Genomic DNA, 22,191 nt, shown 5'->3' on the forward strand with positions numbered 1-22,191 from the left:
ATAAATGACTAATAGCTAATGCAGATAAAAATAGCAAGCTACTAATCAGTTTTAGTTATACAAAATTTTAAACCTGCTTATAGTTAGTTAGGTTACAAGATGGTTTTTGTTTATAATGAGCTAGAAGAGACACATCTAATGTATGGTGTAGTGTAAAAACATTCCATCACCCCTGTGAGACTACTTTAGTGTTAGATTAGCCTGATCCTATACGCGATATTTTAAATTTAAAGAGAGAAAAATCATAAAATCTTTAATCATTTAATGTAAAATGGTATTGGTAATGCTGTACAATCATTTGTCTCATACTATTTTAGCACACATAGTTGTTTCCCATTGATGTATATGGTCAAAGTTGTCCCCCATTGATGTACATGGTGAATTGAAATGCTCCACCTGTGATTTGTTTGAGCTGCTTTCATTGTTATGTGGGCTTTCTCTCCAACACTTCTATAGATGAATCTGACTCCAGCATTAGAGCAGATGAATCAGTCTAATCACTCCAACATTGGTATAGTTTAATCTAACTGGAATAGATTATTCTATCTAATGGTTCAACCTTGGAATAGATTACAATAAAAGCCATTGTTGTCATCTGGTAAAAAGAGTTTTAAGTTGTTTTATTTTCTAAATGTTTCTGTGACGTCTTAAGGTGAAAATTTACATGGCTATGATACCTCCTCCTCCCCCCCCCCCCCCCCCCCCCCCCAACAAATATTCAGTCCTTAAAGTTTAACTGAAGACAGCAGGTTTGTCTTGGGAGGTTGAAAAATCACCAGGGGAACGGGATAAAATGGAAAGGATATGGTTGAGTGCTTATGCTTCACAAGAAGTAAATAAGATTGCGTCAGTTTAAGGATTGGGTATTTGTCAGAAATAAATTAATCATATTTTTCAAATGTGACAGGATTTTGTCACAAAACTATTTCTTCGTCGCCCACTACTTTAGATAAATGGGAGATCGTTGCCATTTAGGGTGCCGGGGGGGGGGGGGGAGGAGGCCACCTCTAGACCTTTACACACCCCAGCCTTCGCCACAACTAGCAATATTAAAACTGGAAGATTATTTTTGTATATCTTGAGGCAGATTCAGCCTAGATCGTTTTAAAATTCAGTATATTAAAAGCTGCATACTTTTAAAGTAGGGCCTGTGTACAGTGTTGTATACTGTGTTAAACCCACATATTCCTGCTATATAACAGCCTTTTTACACAATAAAGGCTGACTAAGAGGTCAACATCTTGAATGATAAGCTGGGGGGGGGGGTACTGATACGTAATCTAAATCAAGTGGAGAATATCGTACGTCAAGAAGCTGAAATGTGTTAAAACACAACACATAGTGCGATTGCTGGCACTAGTATTTAGACTTGATATGGCCTTTTAAGTCAAAAGATTATGTCAGTGCCAAATATGATTTTAACATAAGAGGGTTACACTGATATAAAATCAAGAAATAGATAATGACATTATACATCTTTAACCTTGGCTAATTTTTTCTTTAATAATTGTGGGATAAAAGTTACTGCTGCTAAGCCACGGTCAGCAATATTCAGGAAATGACCAGCACATGGAGTATACAAAGCTTACTTGTTGTTAATCATCCGATATTAACTCTTGCACCCTTTGTATTTGCCATTCGACATTTACTAAAAACGTAACGGAACATACCTCACAATAATAGCTAGTTGATTTATCGAAGTCGGTCTGGAGTGGAATCTACAGATAAACTGAAGTACATTGCAGCTCTTAAATCATCCAAGATGTAGTTTCTTACTTTATGTGGGTAAATGCATCACATATTGTTTTAACTAGATGAGATGTGACATCTAATTGTAATGCTTAATTCCCTATTTTTTTTACATGGCTTTCTAGAAAAGGATCAAGCTTTGTTGTAAAATGTTAGTTCGAGTGATTCAAGGAGGTTGTCATTGTTAGGAGAATCAAATGTTTCCTTATCTCCTCCCAGATGAAAGCCACACTCTGCCATAGTAGCTATGATTGCCGCAATTGGTTCAAGAACATTTTCTCAGTGTTGCCGGTTGTAATTTAACTGTTCTGTTAGTCAGAGGCGTAGCGAGGGGGGGGGGGGGGCGACATATGTCCCCGGGCGCCGACCTTAGGGGGGGGGGGGGCAAAAATGGGTTGGAAAAACAAATTGAAAGTTTGAGGGGGGGGGTGCAAATGAAAAGTTTGAGTGGGGGTGCAAATGAAAAGTTCGATGGGGGGGGGGTGTGCAAATCGAAAGTTTTGTCCCCGGGCGCCGGGAAGGGTCGCTACGCCTCTGCTGTTAGTTGACAGTCAATTGTTGAGTCAGGGATATATGGAATAGGCCTATTACCTAAGCTGATTCATGGTTTACGTAAAGAAAAAAATGCTGAATGAAGTAGGCCTATATCACTCGGACAATGTGGGGCCACCAAGAAAAGGGGGGGGGGGCTATAGCTTGTACATAAATCCTGCGCTGTCTGTATCTCCGTCTTACACCCCCCCCCCCCCCCACACACACACACTTGATAGGATTGTTGTTGTAGTCATTTTCCAAGTTGTGGATCTTTTAAAAAGTAAACTTTTTAAAAACTCTGTCCAAACACATCCACTTTGAACTACCCGCCCCCCTCTCGCGTGGACTTACACACTACATCAGTTTCGTTAAAAAAATGTTTTTTTTTCTTCTGAAATGCCGTTTAATTCTTATAATTTAGATTAGCCAACCGTGACCTAACCGTTGAGCGGTAATTTAAAACAACAACGCACACACTAACACTGTACTTAGGATAATTTAGGTCTTCTAGTTATAATGGTGTTAGATTTACCGCGTGAACCCAACACCCACTCCCTCCAAAACCTTTTATCACATACCCCCTCCCCGTGGACGCCTCAAAAAGGTTAGATGACCGCTTGATATAATAAAGTTGTCATCTATTCACTGCGACGCCACCGCCTGATAAAAATACCACGTTTTAAAGCCTACTTGTTTACACTGTGCTAAATAATGGCCGGTGCTGAAGTTAGATTCGTACTACTTGAGAGGTAACCCAGCTGCACCAAGGATACAGTCACAAACAAATGCACGCCTCAGGACCTAAGTTCGCAGAACGTCGATAAGGATGAACGCGCGCACACAAATCGCCGTGGTTGAATTCCGACGAATTCGTCTGTTTATAAAGACCTGCGTCATCACCCCGTTACCTGATGAAGCCCACTACTGAGCCCTATTTTCTGTAGCCCTCTGCTAATTAAGAATTCTATATACTGTAGGCTACAGTGTTTCTCTTAATACTATTAGTCTAAAAAAGTCATGTTTATCATCTAATTGAAAACAAACATGTTTCGCGTTGGTAACTATGGCGTTTAATGTTTCGCAATCCGGTAGTCGATGAAGTAATTAAAGATGAGTGTTCAGTGCGATATGTGATGTCTGATCATATAAAGTGGAGCAAAATAGATTTCACGATGAGGCTAGAATGAAACCCAGTTCTTTCAACTCCTACAAACACTTAAAACAGTTTAACCTGACAAAAGCAACGTGCAAACATGGACGGATCCATTAAAAAATTAAATCTGCATTGAACAAGCGTAACGGTTGGACCAGCACACGATTCTCTCCCCTGCTGGAGTAAATACAGCGCGGCGCTAGGCTCGTGCACAGGTGATTCGTCAGCTAACTAGGCGATGTCTAATCCCAGTACTCGATTGTGTCAATATATGGCAAGAGCCGAGGGTAGGAAAATGAAAACGGATGGAATTCGCTAAGTAAGAACAAGCCGCATTGCGACACGTAGTGCAAACCCGCTAGTGAGTAGTAGGCAGCACTATTAATACTGGCATATTATTATGCAACTTCTGAATGAATCTGGACGTAGTTTAATTAAAAACACCATTCCGCTGGTAATCTGCAAAGGTGTGTAGCTAATATTTATCTTGAAATCTCACACCCTCCTATATCTTGTGAAAATATTGAATAATTGGCAAATTAAAAAAAAAAGTTCATGCCGTGCTCAAACACACACTACCTTACTAAATGAAACATTTCAGCGCAGAAGAAATAAGACGAACGATCTGGATAAAAACAGGTCAATTACTTAATTTTTGGTCCAAGATAGATCAAATTTCTCACTTGTCATACTTTGTCCACATTTGAAATATATTACTCTAATAAGAAAAATCTAAACAAACCAATTTTTATCATAGTATTCTTCAATCCAAACACATTTGACTGACCACAAATATAGGTCTTGGTTTTTACAGTCACAGTTGTTATTTGAGGTGACAACTTGCAAAAACATAATTTAGTGAACTTGTTTCTTCACGATCACAATTCTAAATTAGCAGTTAAGCACATTGTCTGGGAGGGTGCATGAAAAAGAAACGCTTGTCTTTGCAATAGTACACTCAATTCAAGACTATACACCTCCCAAGTGAAAGCCTTAGACATAGAGATAAGTTTTTTTTTCTTTACTTTGATGCTTTTACTTACTTTCATAACTGATAAACAATAAAAACAAACAAATTATTAAAAAAGGAGTATTTTAATTGTGAAAGAACTAATTTCTTTTATTCATTATGACAATTAAAAAAAAATACATTCACTTTCGACTCCATTAAATTGCCAAAATGTTCTGAAAGGTTAATGGATGCTAGAACACATCACAAAAAACACCAAATGAGGAAGTGGTAATACCACATGAGAACAGCTAATTTAGACTTATGAAACAAACATGCTGTTTTTTAAAGATTAAAAACAGCCATACAAAAAAATAATCTATGGATGTCTGTCATGAGACTGTTACTTTATGTTAATGAGCTCAACATCAAAAATCAATGTGGCATTTGGTGGAATCACTCCAGCTGCACCTTTATCTCCATAAGCATAATCAGGGGTGATGGTTAGCTTTGCCCTCTGACCTTTACTCAACTGTAAATAAAAAAAAAAGCAAAACATGATAATTTTACATTTATGAGCCTTAAACTTAAAGAACATGTCAACATATACAATTATCCCCCCCCCCCCCCAGCAAGAATTACAATATGAAAAAGAAAACCATCATTAACATATTTTAAACACTAAAATAAAACTTTCTCCTTAAATTAAATGCAATTAATATTTGCTTCAAAACCTGCTCAGTATTAACAATAATTATCTGCCCCTTATTTGTGTCTGTCATCTGTTGTATATTTCTTAACATTCACTTTCTGATTATTTTTCTTTTTGAAGTATTTAATTAATCTAATAACTGACTAAAAATTAATAATAAGAGTGCTGTCATTGGAAATGCACTTGTATGTGACATACTTAGAAAGAGATTAGGTCAAGATTGAACTAAAAGATTTGAAAACAAATGAACAAAAAAACTTTATGACCAAAGTAAAAGCTAGTAAAATAACAGACATACCTGAGTGAAACCCTCATCCCAACCTGAAAGAAAAATTAGAACATGTAAGTCAAGACAATTACTAAACTGAAGTTCACAAAAACGATTATGAAAAACGTAATAAAATTCCCTTCTCTATCCACTATTAACACATCAATCTCACCTCTGATTACTTGGCCCACACCGATCTTAGTCTCAAAAGGCTTGCCACGATCCCTGGATGAGTCAAACTTTTTACCATTTGTCAGTGTTCCTATAGAAGAGGAGAGGCCAATGAAAATGTAACAAACTTGGTAAGTGGCATAATTTTTATTAAAATTTAATTTATCTAATGCAGACTTAGGCCTACCTGTGTAGTGTACAACAACTGTGTCACCTTTCTTGGCAAATGTTTTACCTGGAAAATTGCAAAGGTAAAATTTTTTTAATGCAAAGTAAAAGCTTTCATTAACCATTAATGACCCATAATGCCTGCAACGCCCACTGCCATCCGCTTACAATATGCATAGAAAAATTAAATTTGTTTCATAAAAATTTGCCCTACAATCAGGAAGTTGGATAATTTCAGCATCCTCCAGTTTACCAATTTCAACTGTGATTTTGAAATAGAATATTAGTCTCTTTCCATCCAGAAATTTTAGACTCATCTGTCCTATTAATAGTAGGTTTAAAATAAAAAATAAAATAAAAACATGCTTAAAAACGTATCTAGGCATGTTTTTTACAAATTATATATCTTAAACAAAACCAAATTGATATTTAACTGTTAAATTCAATGTATAGTTGTTTAGACAAAAATAAATAAAATTGACTACCTTAAGTGACCTATTTAGGTCTGACATTTTCTATTTTTATACTGTACTTCTACTGAATATATTATATTCTATTTAATACTGTTAGAAAGCCAGATTTAATTCCAAAATTAAGCAGTAGTTTTTATCTTAATTATTAATTTCATTTAGACAAAAGCGAATATTTTGTGAAAGAGTTCACTGTTCAAACAGAGTTATGCGCCAAGGGTGGTGTTTTGGTAGAATAAATGGGTCATTAATGGTTAAACATAAAAATTAAAGCCTTGTCATAACATAGACTAAATACTGTGAATGACAAAAGGAAGCAAACCAAAATGCAGATAAAACTGCAGTAACTGGGCCACAATTAAAAAACCTGACATAGGCCTATAAATAGGAAAAAGACATTCACCCATCTCTTTCCTGATGTTGATTGCATTTCCAGATTCTTTTTTGTATGCATTAAGTATTAAAAAATAAAGGCATAGAGAAAATGTGGATTAGGCCGACATATGACATATATTATTAACCAATAGGCCTAAATATTAAATAAAGGTGGATGGGCATGGACGGCCATGGTGCTGATCACATTATCTTTCCACCAAAACTGCTGAACTCTTACTTCATTTGATTAACTGTAATGTTCATAAAGTTGATAAAGGGTACTTCTAGGTTTTAAACTATAATTAATTAATTTAGGTTGTCCCAATGAATAGACCCCAGCAGGAAAAGCCTGAGTGGAAGGTTCCATTAAAATGTGTTAAAATACAAAATTAAAATAAAAATACTAAAATAGTGAACAGAAATTGAAATATGATCAGAATTTCTATTAATTTAGAGGTAGGTATTACTATTAATGTAGGTATTCAAAAGTACATCTAGATTCTAGAACTAGGTCTGATCTAATCTATCTATAATCTAGATCTAGAATAAAAAACAGTTGGAATTTATTTTTCATTTATGATTTTTCAGCAACTCGCCGCCACCAGTAGAAATCTTAATGTAGAAATAGAATTCAAGATCATTGTCCTGGCCTAGAGAATAAGACTGAATTTACTCTGATAACAGCGTATTAATATTATTGTTACAAAAAAAAAAGAAATCTAATGTTAAATATGAACTGTTAATTTGTACAAGTGTGAAATTAATTTTACCATCGCCAGGTGTAATGGTCTCAACCTCGACTCCCATTTCCTAATTTATGGCAGCTGAACGGCTTTTTCTTCCCTGTGGTACGTAATGTTTTACGACTATCTGGGGTTAGAGGCTGATTTTTTCAAAGCCGGAAAAAAGATATTTGTAAAGACTTGCGCGCCACCTGAGACCAAAAATGTTACCAAAATATTTTTTTAAAGCAATGTAGAATATCTATTTCGTCTAGATGAACAATAATTTCGGATATCAACGACAGTTAATGTTCTATAAAATATTATAGTAATTATTATTTAGATTTTCCAACAGTATTTACTTGTACACAAGAATAAAAACAGAATCAAGATCTAGATTTTCTAACAGTTTAGTTTTTGTTAAATTTTAGTGTATTTTCACAAAGAATTGTGTAACTGTAATAGCTTAAAAAACAACGTTTAATCTTTTCTCATGTTACAAATCATACATTCAATCTTAAAACCTCGTTGCTTTTAAAATTAATTTATAAAAGCCTTCTAGAATCTACGTGTTTTTATCTGAAGTTGGTCTACCAGTTTGAATGATTGCCAATTTGGGTTTTAAAGTAAAATTGTACATTTGAAATATTTGTTAACAAACCTTCTAAACCCTAACTAAATTATTTAATAAAACACATAAAAAACCTTTATAATTATAAGCTTTTAAATGCACTGAAATAAAGACCATAAATTTGCTTTCTTCAAATAATAAAAATTTTGGTAGCTAAAATACGATATTTCGCGAGCGAACAACAATATTCAATATTTATTCGTAGTTTGTTTTATTTTCTAATTTTTACGGTATTTAAAAGCTTATTATAATAAAGTTTTACATGTTTTTTACGTTCTATTAAAACGTTCTTTAAACGAAGTCGACACCACATTCGACTGCCTGTCACTTTTTAGACTGTGTTCGCCTTTCAGGCAAGAAATGACACCGTCGTCTGGTAGCTGATCCAGCGATCGCTATTTATCGTGTTATCTCCCCTAATTAAATTTCAATGACTAATGTAATGTCTAAATTCTAAATTAATGAGATATTGCATTGTCACTGGAAAATAATGTATCTGTAAAGTTAAAAAGTATAGCTTTATTAGAACACATAATAATAATAATAGTAGTGACACTTTCCAATACAGAGAGCCAATTGTTTACTTTGTCCATGTCTGGTTCAACCAATGGTTGGTATCAGATCACTGGTTGTTTAGAAATGTTTAGTTTTAGCAGTTTTATGATAATGTCCCTTGATAAGATGAATATTTAAAAGATGCTACTTTATATTGAACGAGCCGACTCGCGGCGTATCATATGCCGCTATTTACCTGTTTTATTTTCTACTTTCAGTAATTCATAATTTGTGAATTCGACAGTACCAACCCCTCCCCCTGTGAAAGTAGCCTCCTCTTAGTTACCTCCCATAAGTTTAAAATAGTTTCAAACTAAATTATCTGCCCCTAATAGCCGTCACTAAACCCGGCTCTACGATTGTACACGTTTAGCGTGAACCACAGCTCATCAGACAATGTGTGGGTGGGGTGGTAGGGAGCGCACTTACAGCTTGGTGTTTTCTAGGGTCTCCAAGAAGAGAATTATATATATATATATATACAGATTTGTGTGACAAGCCTTTTGTTACTTGTCAGTTAGTTGGTTGAACTAAAATTTTTATGAAGCTGTTCCTAGCAATTTAGCAATAATCAGGTCCCAGCTTTTCATAACAACTATATTAGTCCTATATAGAAACAATTATGTAGCTATCCATTAAAATATAAATTCTCTTTTTAAATATCTCAAAAAGCTTGGCTATTGGGAATCAGAAAATCATGCCCAGCCACATTTGGATAGCATAAGGATTATTCCCTGTAACCCCCTCCCTCCATCCCCCTGAATGCAAATGAAAAAATATAAACTTAAGGCCTATACAAAAAATATTTACTTTAACCACGAAAATTTTAACCCGACCCCTAAATTTTTATGTAAGTTATTTGGTAGGTTTGCCTGTCGCCCCTCCCGGGACATAGGCCACTGACAAGAGCTTTCCAGGCATCTCTTGCCTGGGCTAGTCTCTCCAACTGTCGCCAGGTGTATCCAATCTTCTTTGTGTCTTCTTCCAGGTCACGTCTCCAGGTCTTTCTTGGTCAACCTCATTTCTTTTTACCCTGTGGATTTAAGGTGAGGGCTTGTCTTTTTATGCTGGATACAAAATTAGCCTCGGATGATGTTTATTATCAAACCTCATTTCTACTGCGTCATTTTTTTCCTTCTCAGTAAGTAAAGTCTGTACCAATCACAAGACAATACTTCAAATGAATGCAGTTTCCATCATTTAACTTCTATATTGGTGATGATAGATTATGGCGGGTTACCTTAAAATTCTAAAATATCCACAAGCAAGTTAAACAGCAGAAAACATTTATGGGTTAAGTATAATATTTGACTAGCTACTCAAATATATTTTTATTACTATGCCTATTGAAAAGGAAAGACAATAGAAAAAAAAATTAAAAGGACATATTCAAGATATGTCTTACAAAAGCAATACACAATTTATGCTAACATTTATAAAAAAAATTATTCAAATAACCCACCAAAACATTTGTATGTAAAACTTGTATAAAACTTATTAAGAATCCAACCCAAACAAATTGTTCAAATAACTCGCATCATCAGTAACTTGAGATTAACATCTCTGGTGTCTTGGAATGTATCAAGCAACAATTTTGAATATTTTCTGACACCTCAAGGCTTGCAACATACTGATCATTAACTTATGACAAACTTTCATCGTCTACATCAAATAATTGCACCATTGGTATGAATAAAAACCATAAATCGGAGGTCATGCATTTGAATACAAAAAAATTGCATAGTTAATTAATTATTAAAAAAACATTTAAATAATAGGGGCAGGGAGCATGTTAAATGATATACGCATCATGTAAAAAATAAAATTCAACATTAGCATATATTAATTAATTAGAGGATCAAACTGAACAATATAAAATGATTCAATAGCCTGTATTGAACAATAACAAACACAAGCCTGTATTGAGCAATAACAAGCATCATCAATGAATACACTTTATCAAGTAAATAAAATATTTCAAAATCTATATTTTTCCAGAAAGCTTTGCCATTTTCCGCTCATAAGCATTCTTGTATTTTCCACCTTTTTCCACCTGTGACTCTTGCCAGAGCTTGGTAAAAAATGGATCTTTGGTCATGGGTCTATACTTGGAGTGGAAGTACATGGAGATTAAGATTGGGTTTCCTGAAAAAAAAAATAGTTTGGCATCAGTTACAAAGGTGGTTTAATAATCATTTAAAAACGTTTTATATCAATATCAACAAAAAAATATTTTAAAAAGTTAGTTTCATATAGGTGAGAAAAAAAAGCTGATGGAAACTGCCTAGATTCCTTAGAAAATTTTAATACATTTAAAAAAAAACTGCATTGTTTATGTATATGCAGAAAAGAGTTTTTTCAATTACTGCTAATTGCCTATTATTTTTATAACTTAAATGTATTTCTAAAGGCAATCAATTAATTTGATTAAAGAAAGTTTTAACAGAAGAAATACCCAGCTCCTAAACGAAAATAGCATTGACTAAACCAGCACTGTGATGTAAAGTTTGATTTAGACAGGACTATTAGCTTTTGTGATGAAAAGTTTGATTTAGACAGGAGTTACTGTGATGGAAAGTTTGAAAAAAGGATCAGGCACCTGTAGGTGTTGTTGGGTACTGGTACTGTTGTAAAGTCCAGGGAGCCTCTACTTGTGCCATGATAGCTTTAGAGAACACATTGCCATCCCAAGCTGTTCCCTACAAGACAAAACACACAGGTCACACAATTTTGTGATGTAGCATAGCTCTGAGTAGACAAAGTTGAAATAAAGTAACTTGTTCTTTAGAGGACCTATAACATATAAGTATCAATTGACACCCAAGCTTCCCATCAGTGAGTGGATGCTGGGCATACTAAATGCCTCCACTAAAAGATTGCATTGAAATTAAGAAACTGCTCACTAAATGGTACTTACATTTTGGAGAAGTTGAACTAACCACTGTGTGAAGAAATCAAATCTAGGCTTGTAAAAACTGAAATAGAAATTAAATAATTCATATATTTGTGATTATCGCAATAAAAATGTTAGGTTACATTATTTGTCTAACAGACTGATATTACAGCAAACTTCTTACACACTTTCATGAAAATATTCTCTCCTTAAATGCAAAGATTGTTAATTTAAAAATATTTAAAGACCAGCAGAGTTCTTCCATAGAGTCAAGTTTGACAGTTATTTAAAAACTATTCAACTGTTATAACATCTACTGAACAAAACTCATTTCCCCACAACTTACTCTGCTGTTACACCTGCCCATTGTTTAGATGCATAGTCACGAATCTGGAGAAAAAAAAAGCACTTTTTCTATGTATTTTATTTGACAGTTGAAAAAAATACTTTTTAAGATACAATCCATAATGAATTCAAATTTCATTTTGTATTGTTTGTACTTCCAATATGATACACAACTACTTTGTAATTATTTTTAAATTGTATATTCTGATAATTATTTGAAGTGTCTCAGTTGATGAAACTTGTATTAAGCAGATGTAACCATACCTCTAAAATCTGCTTTTCCATATTTATGTGAAACACATGATATGGTATAAAGTAACTCAAATGTCTTACCTCCCCATTGGGCCCCCACAGTGTTATTTGGTTGCGAGCATTATATTCATACAACTTTGACTCGTCAGCATCTGTAGCCCATGACCTGGCATCAGCTATCCAGGTCCCCAGCAGAAAACGTTCATTGGCTGAAAGCAGGTGGTCCAAGTCTGCTAGAAGATCTACTAGGCTGGCACCAGCCACCCTAAGAAAAAATGGACAGATGTAACATTACACATGCTACATGGCATTGTAACTTGGACCTGATGCAAATGAGGATAGGCGGTCTTATTCCTTTTACCCCTTCTGTTAAAATCAAACAAGCCTATGTCTTCATAAATAGATCTCATTGTTTATTCCTAAAATAAAAAACAATTTTCACCTATCACTTCTTCCTGTCTCATGTATGATTTCAATCTTTTGTAACCTAATCTTTTGTAAAAGAAAATCTACCAATTCTGAGCAAATCTTATTATTAATTAAAAATTGAGCTACAAAGCAACTAGGTCTACATGATCTATGAATTTTCTTCTGACTGATGTTGACCTTGATGTGTAGATGGGATAAGCGATCACTGACCATTACTGAATGATTGGCTGGATTTGACCAAAGCGCAACATGAACAACTAAAATGCTTGCGCTGATTTGGCCTTAAAACTAACAATGTGGGTTGAAGTATACAAAGATTTGGGTATGGCTAATATAGTAATAAATAAAATCAAATAAACTTACTTAACAGCATTAACATTTTTGTTATTAAAGCCAGTATTAAGGTCTGTGTAGAACTTTAACGCAACAGTCTGCAGGCAGTTTCTTGTGATATCAGTGATGTCATAATGGAAGAGTTGACTGCCTGCCAGGTCTCCTGAGGCTGCCAGCATAGCATCCCAAACTTTATACAGATCTTCAGGGTTGTACCAGACCTGAGGGGACAACACATGCACACATAAATATTTAGAAAATAAAAATACAAAGGGAAAAGTTTCAAGCAACCAAAAAAAAAACAACAACCCAAGAATAACAGTCAAATAATATGTAACAAGTAAAATAACATTTACCACTTTACTGTGACTTAATTCTACAACTTAATTTAAATGAAAATCTAAACTTGTGTTTGATAAACTAGCTTAATAATACTGAGTGAATTGAAAATAGAATTATAAATGTATGAAAATATTAAGCCAAAAAGTGTTTACAAAATGAATAAAAAAGAAGAACAAGCAGCTCTTGAAAACAATTTTTTGATGTTTTTAACTTAAACTTTTAAAGAATTATGGTCAAACATCACATTAAGTTCAGAAAAAGATTAGAAGGGACCATGAATAGTTACACTGAACATTAAGTAAACAACAACATTCACATTACCACTTCTATTGCATGTTTCAATAATTTATATAGACATTAAAACATGGAGCAGTGCTTTTTAAAAATATTTTATAGAGTAACAGGAAGTACATCTGGCATCTATTACAGTATTAGTGAAAGTAACATAGGGGATTTTTTGAGTACTGTTTCCTGCCTGTAATATACAGGCAGTATTTACATTTAAAAAAAATTAAAACTTTTTCTTTTTTTTGGTTAAAATCAATTATTTTTCAAAGCTTTCATTTTTCGTGTGTGATCAGGAAAACACAAGTTAATTAATCAGACAATTTGAATTTTGATCACGTCACACCCAAATATCCTTTTTTTAAAATTTATGTGTTACAGTAGGTTGACCTAATCATTTACTCACATTTGAGTGGATGTCAGAATTGGTGGTAGGTCTCTGGGTGATTAAGACATGATCAAAATCCCAAATTTTAGACGTAGCATTGTAAACACTGCTCTGACAAAGACAGAAAGAAAAACATTCAACCACAATCAAACAGTTATCAGCTGGCCCGTCTCACAGCAAGTGATCCACAAGACTGCTGCTGTAATGGAACATGGATCACTTGCCTCTTGACAAGCCAGCAACAGGACAGCTTACATGTTGCCCAGTATAATTTAGTGCTGGACGCCGGGAAACGACAGCAGTGTCATGGTCACTGCGACCATCTGTTACATTGTAGACACTTCTCTGTAAAATTGTAGCGTTAGGTATAGGTATTATAGGTATAGGTCAAGTTGATGTCTTTTCTGTATGTTGACTAATTTAATTAATTATCAATGATTTCAATTATTTTTAGTAGCTTATTGGTTTTCTGTGATGCTGTTATGATAAGTTTTTATTAAAATTGAAGCATAAGAAAATCAGTATAATTTACAATATTTCTTAAAAATGGTAATGAAAGAAAAAAAACATTAAATTACTGGATGGTATAAAAAGTTTTAAATTTTAATTCCACATACCATTAAAAGTTTCCACGCCACGGCAGCATCTGCACTGTCTGCACCATAACGCTGGCGGGAATACTGCGTCACCCTAAAAGATAGGAATAATTGCTAAGCAGCAATACTAAAACTAATCATTTGCAAAATTACCACAGACAAAAAAAAATTATTACAGAATGATCATACACAAAAAAAATATCACTAACTGATCATCAACAAAAATTATCACTAATCATACACAAAATCACCACTGATTGATCATGCACAAAAATTACCACAATACAGGAAATACCACAAATCATAAACAAAGAGTCACAGTTGATCATAGACAAAAATTACCAAAACATACAAACATTACCACTGATCATACAAAGAATTATCACTGATCATACAAAGAATTATCACTGATCATACAAAGAATTACCACTGATCATACAAAAAAAACCCACTGAACATACAAAGAATTACCACTAATCATAAAGAATTACCACTGATCGATGTCTCTGGGCTCTGTCCTCCATGAGTTTTCCATCATAAATTCATACATGACCTCATTCTGGTGAATTCCTTCAGGTGTTAGACCAATCCCTATCATTGTAGAGTTAGGGAACTGGCGACCAGCAAATGGACCCTACAATTTATCAAATATATGAAGTATTTTGATAAGATGGACACAATTCTTATCACTATAGTAAAGTTAGAAACATATCATCCAGGGTGATGTTTAGGGATAATTAGGTTTGTTGATTATTAACAGCGTTAACTAAAAAATTCAACTGCTATTTTTGTTACTTAACAAAATTTTGTTGCCTTTTCTGAAGCATAAAAAAATTATGTACTTTATGCTTTAATTATAATAACATTTCTTGTAAAATTGTACCTTGTTAATGCTATCAACAGCACCATACAACTCCATTGTTCCCCCAAAGTTATGCAACATACACCAAATAAACGGCTGGCCATAGTAAGATTCAAATCTTTGGTACAGGGGTCCATTCTCTGAATCTAAGTCCAACACAATCATTCGTCCCTATGTAACAGAGGACGAAATAAAAATGGAGAAAAACTTTAGCCATTTCTAAGATGGAGAAAACAGAACATTCTGTATGTAACTGAGAAAATGTAAACATTTTTAGTTACTGGACATTATGTTGACAGTAACTGACAAATACAAGGCAGGCAAATGTAATGCAAAAATATCCTTTCAGTTTCAGACCTAATGGTCAATAGGGCACGTGACATAGAGTTTGTCAATTTTTTACCTTGGAAACCGAATGGATAGTGTGGTCAGTTCTATGTCCAGATGCCTTTACTTTTCCTAAATCCGGTAAATCAGCTTTTCATCAGAGCTGGGTGGAGCGGAGGTCTGGTATATGAATCAGACCTTTAGGTGAGCATTCATGTGCTCTACCACACAACCACACCATCCCAAGTCCGAGTCACAGATGTGTTGATATTAACAAATTTGTATGGTTCACATTCCAATTCTGTAGAGCATACCTTAGCCTAGCTGGATATGACAGTGGTCTAAATAAAATTGCTGAAAGTGCTGTGTGGGGTGTTTAGTGGGCTTTGGCCTCAAGACTCCTTCATTTGTCATGGTCATAGGTGAACTCTATATAATGTGATCAAGTTTGAATCTTCCCTGTGTTACATGTGGGTTTTTGTTCAAGTCTCACCTGTGGTACTGAGGTAACAAGAGCTTTGACAAGGGTTGGTGTCCAGTAGGAATCATAAAACAGCCATCCCTGCATTAACCTAAATTTCAGACAAAAAGATGATGCAGTCACAAAAAATGTACTCTAAACCAAAACTAAAGTGTCTGGTCATTCAACAGCACAAAGCATACTTAGTTTTTATATACCAATGTTCACAGATCTGTGTGTATATTTATACAGAACAAGAAATCCAAGGAAAAAATGAACAAGATATCCAAGGCAAAAATGTCACTAAAAAAACTTCAAAATAAAAAAAAACTTGAAACAAATTATCTTAACAGATGTATGTGCTCATACAGAACAAAAGATTTACCAAATAGCTTGTGGGTCACCAGCCAGCATCCCATAATAGACAGCTTTTCCAGCATTGCTAATGTATGTAGGATCACTGTAGGATAAAATAACCATAATAAAATCATATGCATTTAAGATCACTAAAGTATGCAGGATTACTTTGCAACAAAGACATTAAAAATGATGTATATATGAAGTCTGTACAGTAGTATAAATTAAACATAAAATAAAAAAACAATATATAAATTATAATAAAGTAAAATAAAGTAAATTATCTTACCAAGTAGATGGAAGTTAAAATAAATTCAACATTAAATGACAGATTTGTGGAAAAACATTTACCTAGATGTTGGGGTCATCTCATTAAAAGTATCAGCATTGTAGATGTGATCTGTACCAAACTCATTGGCTTGCTGTTGAGAAAACATTGGCATTAACAAATTACATATGATAAAATACTGATCTGATTGTAAACCTGATTAAATTGCAACCTGATGTAATCTTTCGTGTAACCGACAACTCTAAATATACATGTGAAAGCTTTTCATGATATGAACCGATCTATTGTGAACAAATAAATATTTGTAAGATAGAGTAATCATGTAAAGGCTTCACAATGTTTATGCCCTAATTTGCATTGATAATGATAGGCAACTCTCTTGATTATACATACATACATATATATATATATATATATATATATATATATATATATATATATATATATATATATATATATATATATATATATATATATATATATACCTACAAACTACACAGCTTATCAAGTTTTTATTACTTACAGCTTCAATAAAAGCTTTGCTGATTTTGTTGAACAAAGGATCTTGAAAATCCAACAGGTAAGTTCTGAAAGATAAAAGTTTTTTTTTCACTTAGTTTTAATAAATTAATAATTCATATTCATATACAGAAATATTATTAAAGAATATACATAGTTAGGTTATTACTTAGAAAACAATATTTAATAAATTTTAGAGATATAGGCCTATATGTAATTATATATATATTATTCAAATTTGATAATTTATGGGTTCACTTTTTTCATCCTTAAATGTAACACTGGGGCTCATTAGAATTTACTGTCATGTTAAAGGAACAATAATCAAGAATAAATTAAGTCATTGGTTTTTAACCTGGGTTCAATCAAACCCCAGGGATTTAGTGAGTCAGTCTCAGGGGTTTGTCGAAAGTCAAGACACACACCTCACTAATTTGATTTGCAATCAGATTTTATCAGTGCTGATGACAGAACTAGGGGCAGCAAGCGATGACAGTATGATATAGTAGCGGGACATAGTAATAAAGTGTGCCAGAGCTAGATAAGATCAGAATCTTGATATTTCTATATTGTGGAACCCTTGTTTTCACGACACACATATGCCATCAATCGTGTCAAGGCCACCTATACAAGTAAGTGTTGATCCTGTATATATAAGTTGTGACATACTTTTAATTTCTATAAAGCAGTTGACATGTGATTGACGTGATTTCTCTCTTAATATTTAAATCTTTATGTCGAGAAAAAAACAAAAGTGATCTGACAAATATGCACAATATGGATTCACATGGTTATCAGAATTTGATGGTAGTCAGCATCCTAAATGCATGATTTGCATTTTGCAAAATGCCAAGTTTAAAACTAACAAAGCAAAGAGAACACTTCCTTAAGCTGCATGAAAATGGAAAATACTAGAACACAAAACTAGCTGAATTCAAAGTGAAGCATGCATTTTAAAATTGGAGTCTAATTTGAAGTAAATATTCCTTATAAAGTTTTTGTTTTTGGGTGAAAATCTTATTTTAATGGTTTTGTTCTTTTAACACAGTGATCTTGATGCACAGATAATTTTGTCTACCAAAAAGCTATATACCTATGTTTTAAATTTGGAAAAAATAATTTTTGGGGTTCTTCCATATCTCTAAAAAGGTTATGAACCACTGATCTATGCTATCAACCAAAAACTTCTAATTTTAGAACACAAGTCTCATAAAACATGAACACAAATTTCTGGAGAATTACAACAATATCCCTAAACTCTGTATAAAATATATTTTATAAGATAAATAAAGAAACACATACCCTGAATAAGTTGTATTAAAGTTACTCCATGTTCCTAACCTGCTGACCTTTGCTTGTGGAAAAATTCTGAGTTTAAGAAAGGAATTTAATTATACGATGTACATAGTATGTTATTTTATAACAAAACTAGAAAACAACAGAAAAATTATAATTCATAAACAATATTAGCTCAAATAAAACATTTTTTAGATTGTTAAAAGAACTGGTGAATAATAACATTTTTAAAAACTAAATCAAATATAAAAAACTACCTTGTTATTCCACTGGGCACATGTCCAGCAAATGCAGGTAACACAGGTATCATTCCAAATAACCGCATGCGCTCAAGTATCTGATGTTGTAAAACTAACTTGTTGGTTATCCACATCTGTGGGAGTGGACCTCCCCATCCTTGGATGTTACCCATTCTAGCCCTAGAGGGAAATACATTTTTCTTTACTTAACATTTTGTATAATCCATTTGAAATTATGGGCATATTAAAAACAAGAAATAAAAGTATAGATAAATCAAATAATTTAAATGATACTAATTAAAACAACATACCAAGCTAGAAAAGCTGGACCACCAAAAAATCCATCCATATCAGCTTGTGTGAATCCCAAACTCATGTAAACCTAAAGAGAAAAAGTTGATAGGTCATTATTAAGGTGAAATTTATAAAACATAACAGTAAAAAGAAACTGATTCAAATTCAAGTTAACTAGATAGTGAGGGCCATTTTTAGACAGTAAAACACATAACGAAAATTAAGAAAGAAACAGGTTCAAATATGTCTATAGCATCACGATTTTAGAGGAAAAAAAAGTAAAAAGTATTTTATTATAAAATTTAATAGATTTTTAAAAACTATTTTGAAAAAGAACACCAGTTAAACAGGAAGCAATTCCAAATTTAATTTTTTTTATACAGACAAGAGGCCTACCACAATATTTAGTGGAATATTTATAAAATCTAGCTTAGTTAGTTTAGCTTGCCTAATCAAACACTGATGCAATGTATTTTGTTTATAAGAAATGGACTTGCCCTTTGAAAAATAGCCTCTTGGCCTGTAAATGCAAGAGGCAAATTAATTCCTTGCATAGCCATCCAATCAATTTCTTGTTCCCAACGTGGCCATTGCCAGAATGCCATTGTATAACTGACTGTACAAACATTCTGATAATAACGGAACCTGTCATAAAAGAATAATTTACGATTTTTTACTTCAATCAAAAGTAACAATATTCTCATAAACCAAGATGATGCTTAAAAGGATATGTTTACTGTTGATTGTGAATGACTAAAGTTAAAAACATAACAGCTTACTTGTCATTGGTGGTAATTTTGATAGGAGTGGTTATAACTGGGAGAGTTGGAGGCAGCTCAGTTTGTTGACCTGCCCATGTGCGCTGACCATTACAATAATATTTTAGGTAATAATAGAATCCCATTGAAGCAGAAACACCACTTGTACCAGTAACCTCAATTCCATTCTCTGTAGATCTTAACTAGAAAAAAAATGATTTGATGGCAAAATTAAATATGGCTCATGATCAAAGCTTGTTCCAAAAAAAAACTATAAAAGTTAGAATGGGGTAGAACACTTTATTAAGTTTTGTATTCCATATTTTTAAAAAAAAATTATGTTTTAAATACTTTTTGGTTAATAAAAAAAGCATAAAAACAGTACATCAAATTATTAAAAACATTACAACTGACAACTAATTTTTGATCTGCCCCCATGTGTTTGTATTAAGGCATGTAGGCTCTCATTTTTTTCTAATCCTGTTGACCCAATAAAGCAACACTCCAACTGAGACATACAAATTAGCCAATACATAACTTCACTCATCTTGAGCTACATCATTGTTTAAAATGGTTTAAGATAGTTTAAGATAGCTGATTAAAACTTTACCTGGAATGTATCTTTATTGTTTGGTCCAATACTTGGATCAACTATAACATTAAATTCAGAAGCTCTGTCCTTGATTAATCTACTGATCAAATCCTTTACAGCTTGGGCTTGTTGTTCAGGGGTTGCTTTTGGCTTTATGTGGTTAAGTTGTGGGAAATCTACATGATGGCAGTAACAACAGAAATAAGTAATTTTAAAATATTTACTGTAAGATCTTCTATTAAAAAAAATGCAGTTAGAATCTTTTAAAAACAAAGTATATCACTTTTATCAACAAGATATCAACATTTGCTTTTCAAAAGCTATATAAAAGGTAACAATAAAAAAAACTTGGCTTAATTACAACTACCCTCGGTGCATTTGTTTTCATTGGCCTTTTAATAAAGCATCACTATAAAAAATTACCTACCAATAAGGGCTGTTACAATTGGCATGAACACCATCACAGAAATGCAAAAAAGCTTCATCTGCAAAATTATTTAAAATTCAGTACATTTTTATCATGGAATGGGGTGGACACAATTACTAACCTGAAGTGTCAAACAAAATGTTAAAAAATAATAAAGAGAGATAACAAGATTAATTGGTAGGGATATATGATCAATTAGAAGAGCTTTATTCACTGATGTTTTCACACTGATATCCAGATGTTTTCCTAGGGATACAAATGGTCGACTTGAAATATTGACCAACTAATGATTTGTGATTTTCTTTGCAATTGTGAATTGATTTGTATTATTGTTTTCAGTTTATATTTAACTCAATGCAACAAGCCTGTCAGTTGGTTGAGGCCAGGCCGGGGGACGTTCTGACCGCAATTCAAAGGGACGACTCGAAATATCATCAGAGTTGGTAAGGGTCTAACTATCTATTCTAAAGTAGGTATTAGTAAATTTTAATGATTAGTAGGATATATATGAACATCATATATAATAGGCCTACTATTTATTAATATATATTGATATATGCCAATTTAAAGGACAGTAGTCTTGAGTAGTGAAGTAGGCTAATAATTTACAGTATTTTAGACAAATAATAAAATATTGACAAATATGAAATAATATAAAATAATATGAAATAAGATAAGATGATAAGACATTGATTAAAATTTTATAATAAACTTATAGTTTTAAAATGAATATTGAATAGGCATAGGCCTATTTGTGTGTAAAATAGTGTAAATTATTACTTTATTATTTTATTAGCCTACTTCATTCTACTTACTACTATAGTTAAGTACTTACTCTCTCACTCAGTCTACAGTCTTGAGTCTACTGTACTCTAGTCTCGAGTCTGACTCTAAGTGTACTTCAAAATCAAATTCTAGGACCAGGCCCTAACTTCTAAGTAACTAGATCTAAGTACTGGGGGAATTTTTATACCAGTTGAATCTTCTGAAAAATGGGTGTATCGGCTATCCCTAACCCAAACCCTGGTCCTACCATACCCTAACCAAAACACCCCTCCTTTCAAAGGAGTCCTTTGTTATTGTTTTGGGAGAGTCGGACATCACTATCAGTCAGTCCAGTATCTATAGTATCTAATATAGTCTATCTAGAATCTAGATCTAATTTTTTTTTTACAGTTTAAGTTTTAGTTAAGTAAGTTTTACGACATTTTACGTTTTAAGGCAAAAAGGAATGAAAAAAAACAACTTAAAAATCTGGTTCTTAATTATTTTTCGTAAATAAAACAATACCTTGTTATGGAAAAAAATAACGAATTTCTCGTATGTAATCAATTTCTTTATACGAAATGTCTGAATGTTATGTTGCTCAAAAGAAACTCAATAAAGATAAGAAAATGTTATTGTTGAATGGACTTCGCCATTTTCAGCAAGTCACATGATTCGATTTTAGC

At 33.1% G+C, this 22,191-nt stretch overlaps 2 protein-coding genes across 4 annotated transcripts; both read right to left on the reverse strand.

Annotated features, from left to right (window-relative positions):
• Positions 1-4,512: 4,512 nt before the first annotated feature.
• Positions 4,513-7,463, reverse strand: LOC131938029 (peptidyl-prolyl cis-trans isomerase FKBP1A). The gene is made up of 5 exons (XM_059295852.1): positions 7,320-7,463; positions 5,724-5,771; positions 5,538-5,627; positions 5,396-5,418; positions 4,513-4,917 (listed from the first exon to the last, which is right to left on the reverse strand). The coding sequence occupies exons 1-5, from the start codon at positions 7,354-7,356 to the stop codon at positions 4,789-4,791; spliced, it is 327 nt and encodes a 108-aa protein (XP_059151835.1). The 5' UTR covers positions 7,357-7,463; the 3' UTR covers positions 4,513-4,788.
• A 2,307-nt stretch (positions 7,464-9,770) lies between these two features.
• Positions 9,771-22,191, reverse strand: LOC131938032 (alpha-N-acetylglucosaminidase). 3 transcript variants are annotated; one of them, XM_059295855.1, is made up of 22 exons: positions 22,031-22,191; positions 20,741-20,798; positions 20,332-20,489; positions 19,743-19,924; positions 19,461-19,608; positions 18,981-19,051; positions 18,688-18,849; positions 18,437-18,502; positions 17,139-17,202; positions 16,678-16,748; positions 16,355-16,429; positions 16,003-16,081; positions 15,204-15,353; positions 14,812-14,954; positions 14,342-14,414; positions 13,743-13,835; positions 12,740-12,930; positions 12,029-12,212; positions 11,697-11,740; positions 11,375-11,432; positions 11,057-11,156; positions 9,771-10,602 (listed from the first exon to the last, which is right to left on the reverse strand). In XM_059295855.1, exons 2-22 carry the CDS (start codon positions 20,796-20,798, stop codon positions 10,442-10,444), a joined length of 2,331 nt encoding a protein of 776 aa, XP_059151838.1. In that variant the 5' UTR covers positions 22,031-22,191; the 3' UTR covers positions 9,771-10,441. The 3 variants fall into 3 exon arrangements, with proteins under 3 accessions (XP_059151838.1, XP_059151840.1, XP_059151839.1); XM_059295857.1 differs by lacking the exon at positions 13,743-13,835 and adding an exon at positions 13,980-14,069; XM_059295856.1 differs by lacking the exon at positions 22,031-22,191 and adding an exon at positions 21,576-21,595.

The sequence above is a fragment of the Physella acuta genome, unplaced genomic scaffold (genome assembly GCF_028476545.2).
Source record: "Physella acuta isolate Inbredline_101_S28 unplaced genomic scaffold, ASM2847654v3 ptg000230l, whole genome shotgun sequence".
In the NCBI taxonomy this organism is placed as follows: domain Eukaryota; kingdom Metazoa; phylum Mollusca; class Gastropoda; family Physidae; genus Physella; species Physella acuta.

Coding starts and splice junctions, on each gene's coding strand:
- LOC131938029 (XM_059295852.1), bottom strand. CDS start 7,356: ATGGGAGTCGAGGTTGAGACCATTACACCTGGCGATG. Junction 5,772..7,319: donor GACCATTACACCTGGCGATG/GTAAAATTAATT, acceptor GCAATTTTCCAG/GTAAAACATTTGCCAAGAAA. Junction 4,918..5,395: donor GGGATGAGGGTTTCACTCAG/GTATGTCTGTTA, acceptor TTTTATTTACAG/TTGAGTAAAGGTCAGAGGGC.
- LOC131938032 (XM_059295855.1), bottom strand. CDS start 20,798: ATGAAGCTTTTTTGCATTTCTGTGATGGTGTTCATGCCAATTGTAACA. Junction 16,749..17,138: donor GCAAAGCTTTTATTGAAGCT/GTAAGTAATAAA, acceptor TTTTCTCAACAG/CAAGCCAATGAGTTTGGTAC. Junction 10,603..11,056: donor GTACCCAACAACACCTACAG/GTGCCTGATCCT, acceptor TTTTTTTTTCAG/GAAACCCAATCTTAATCTCC.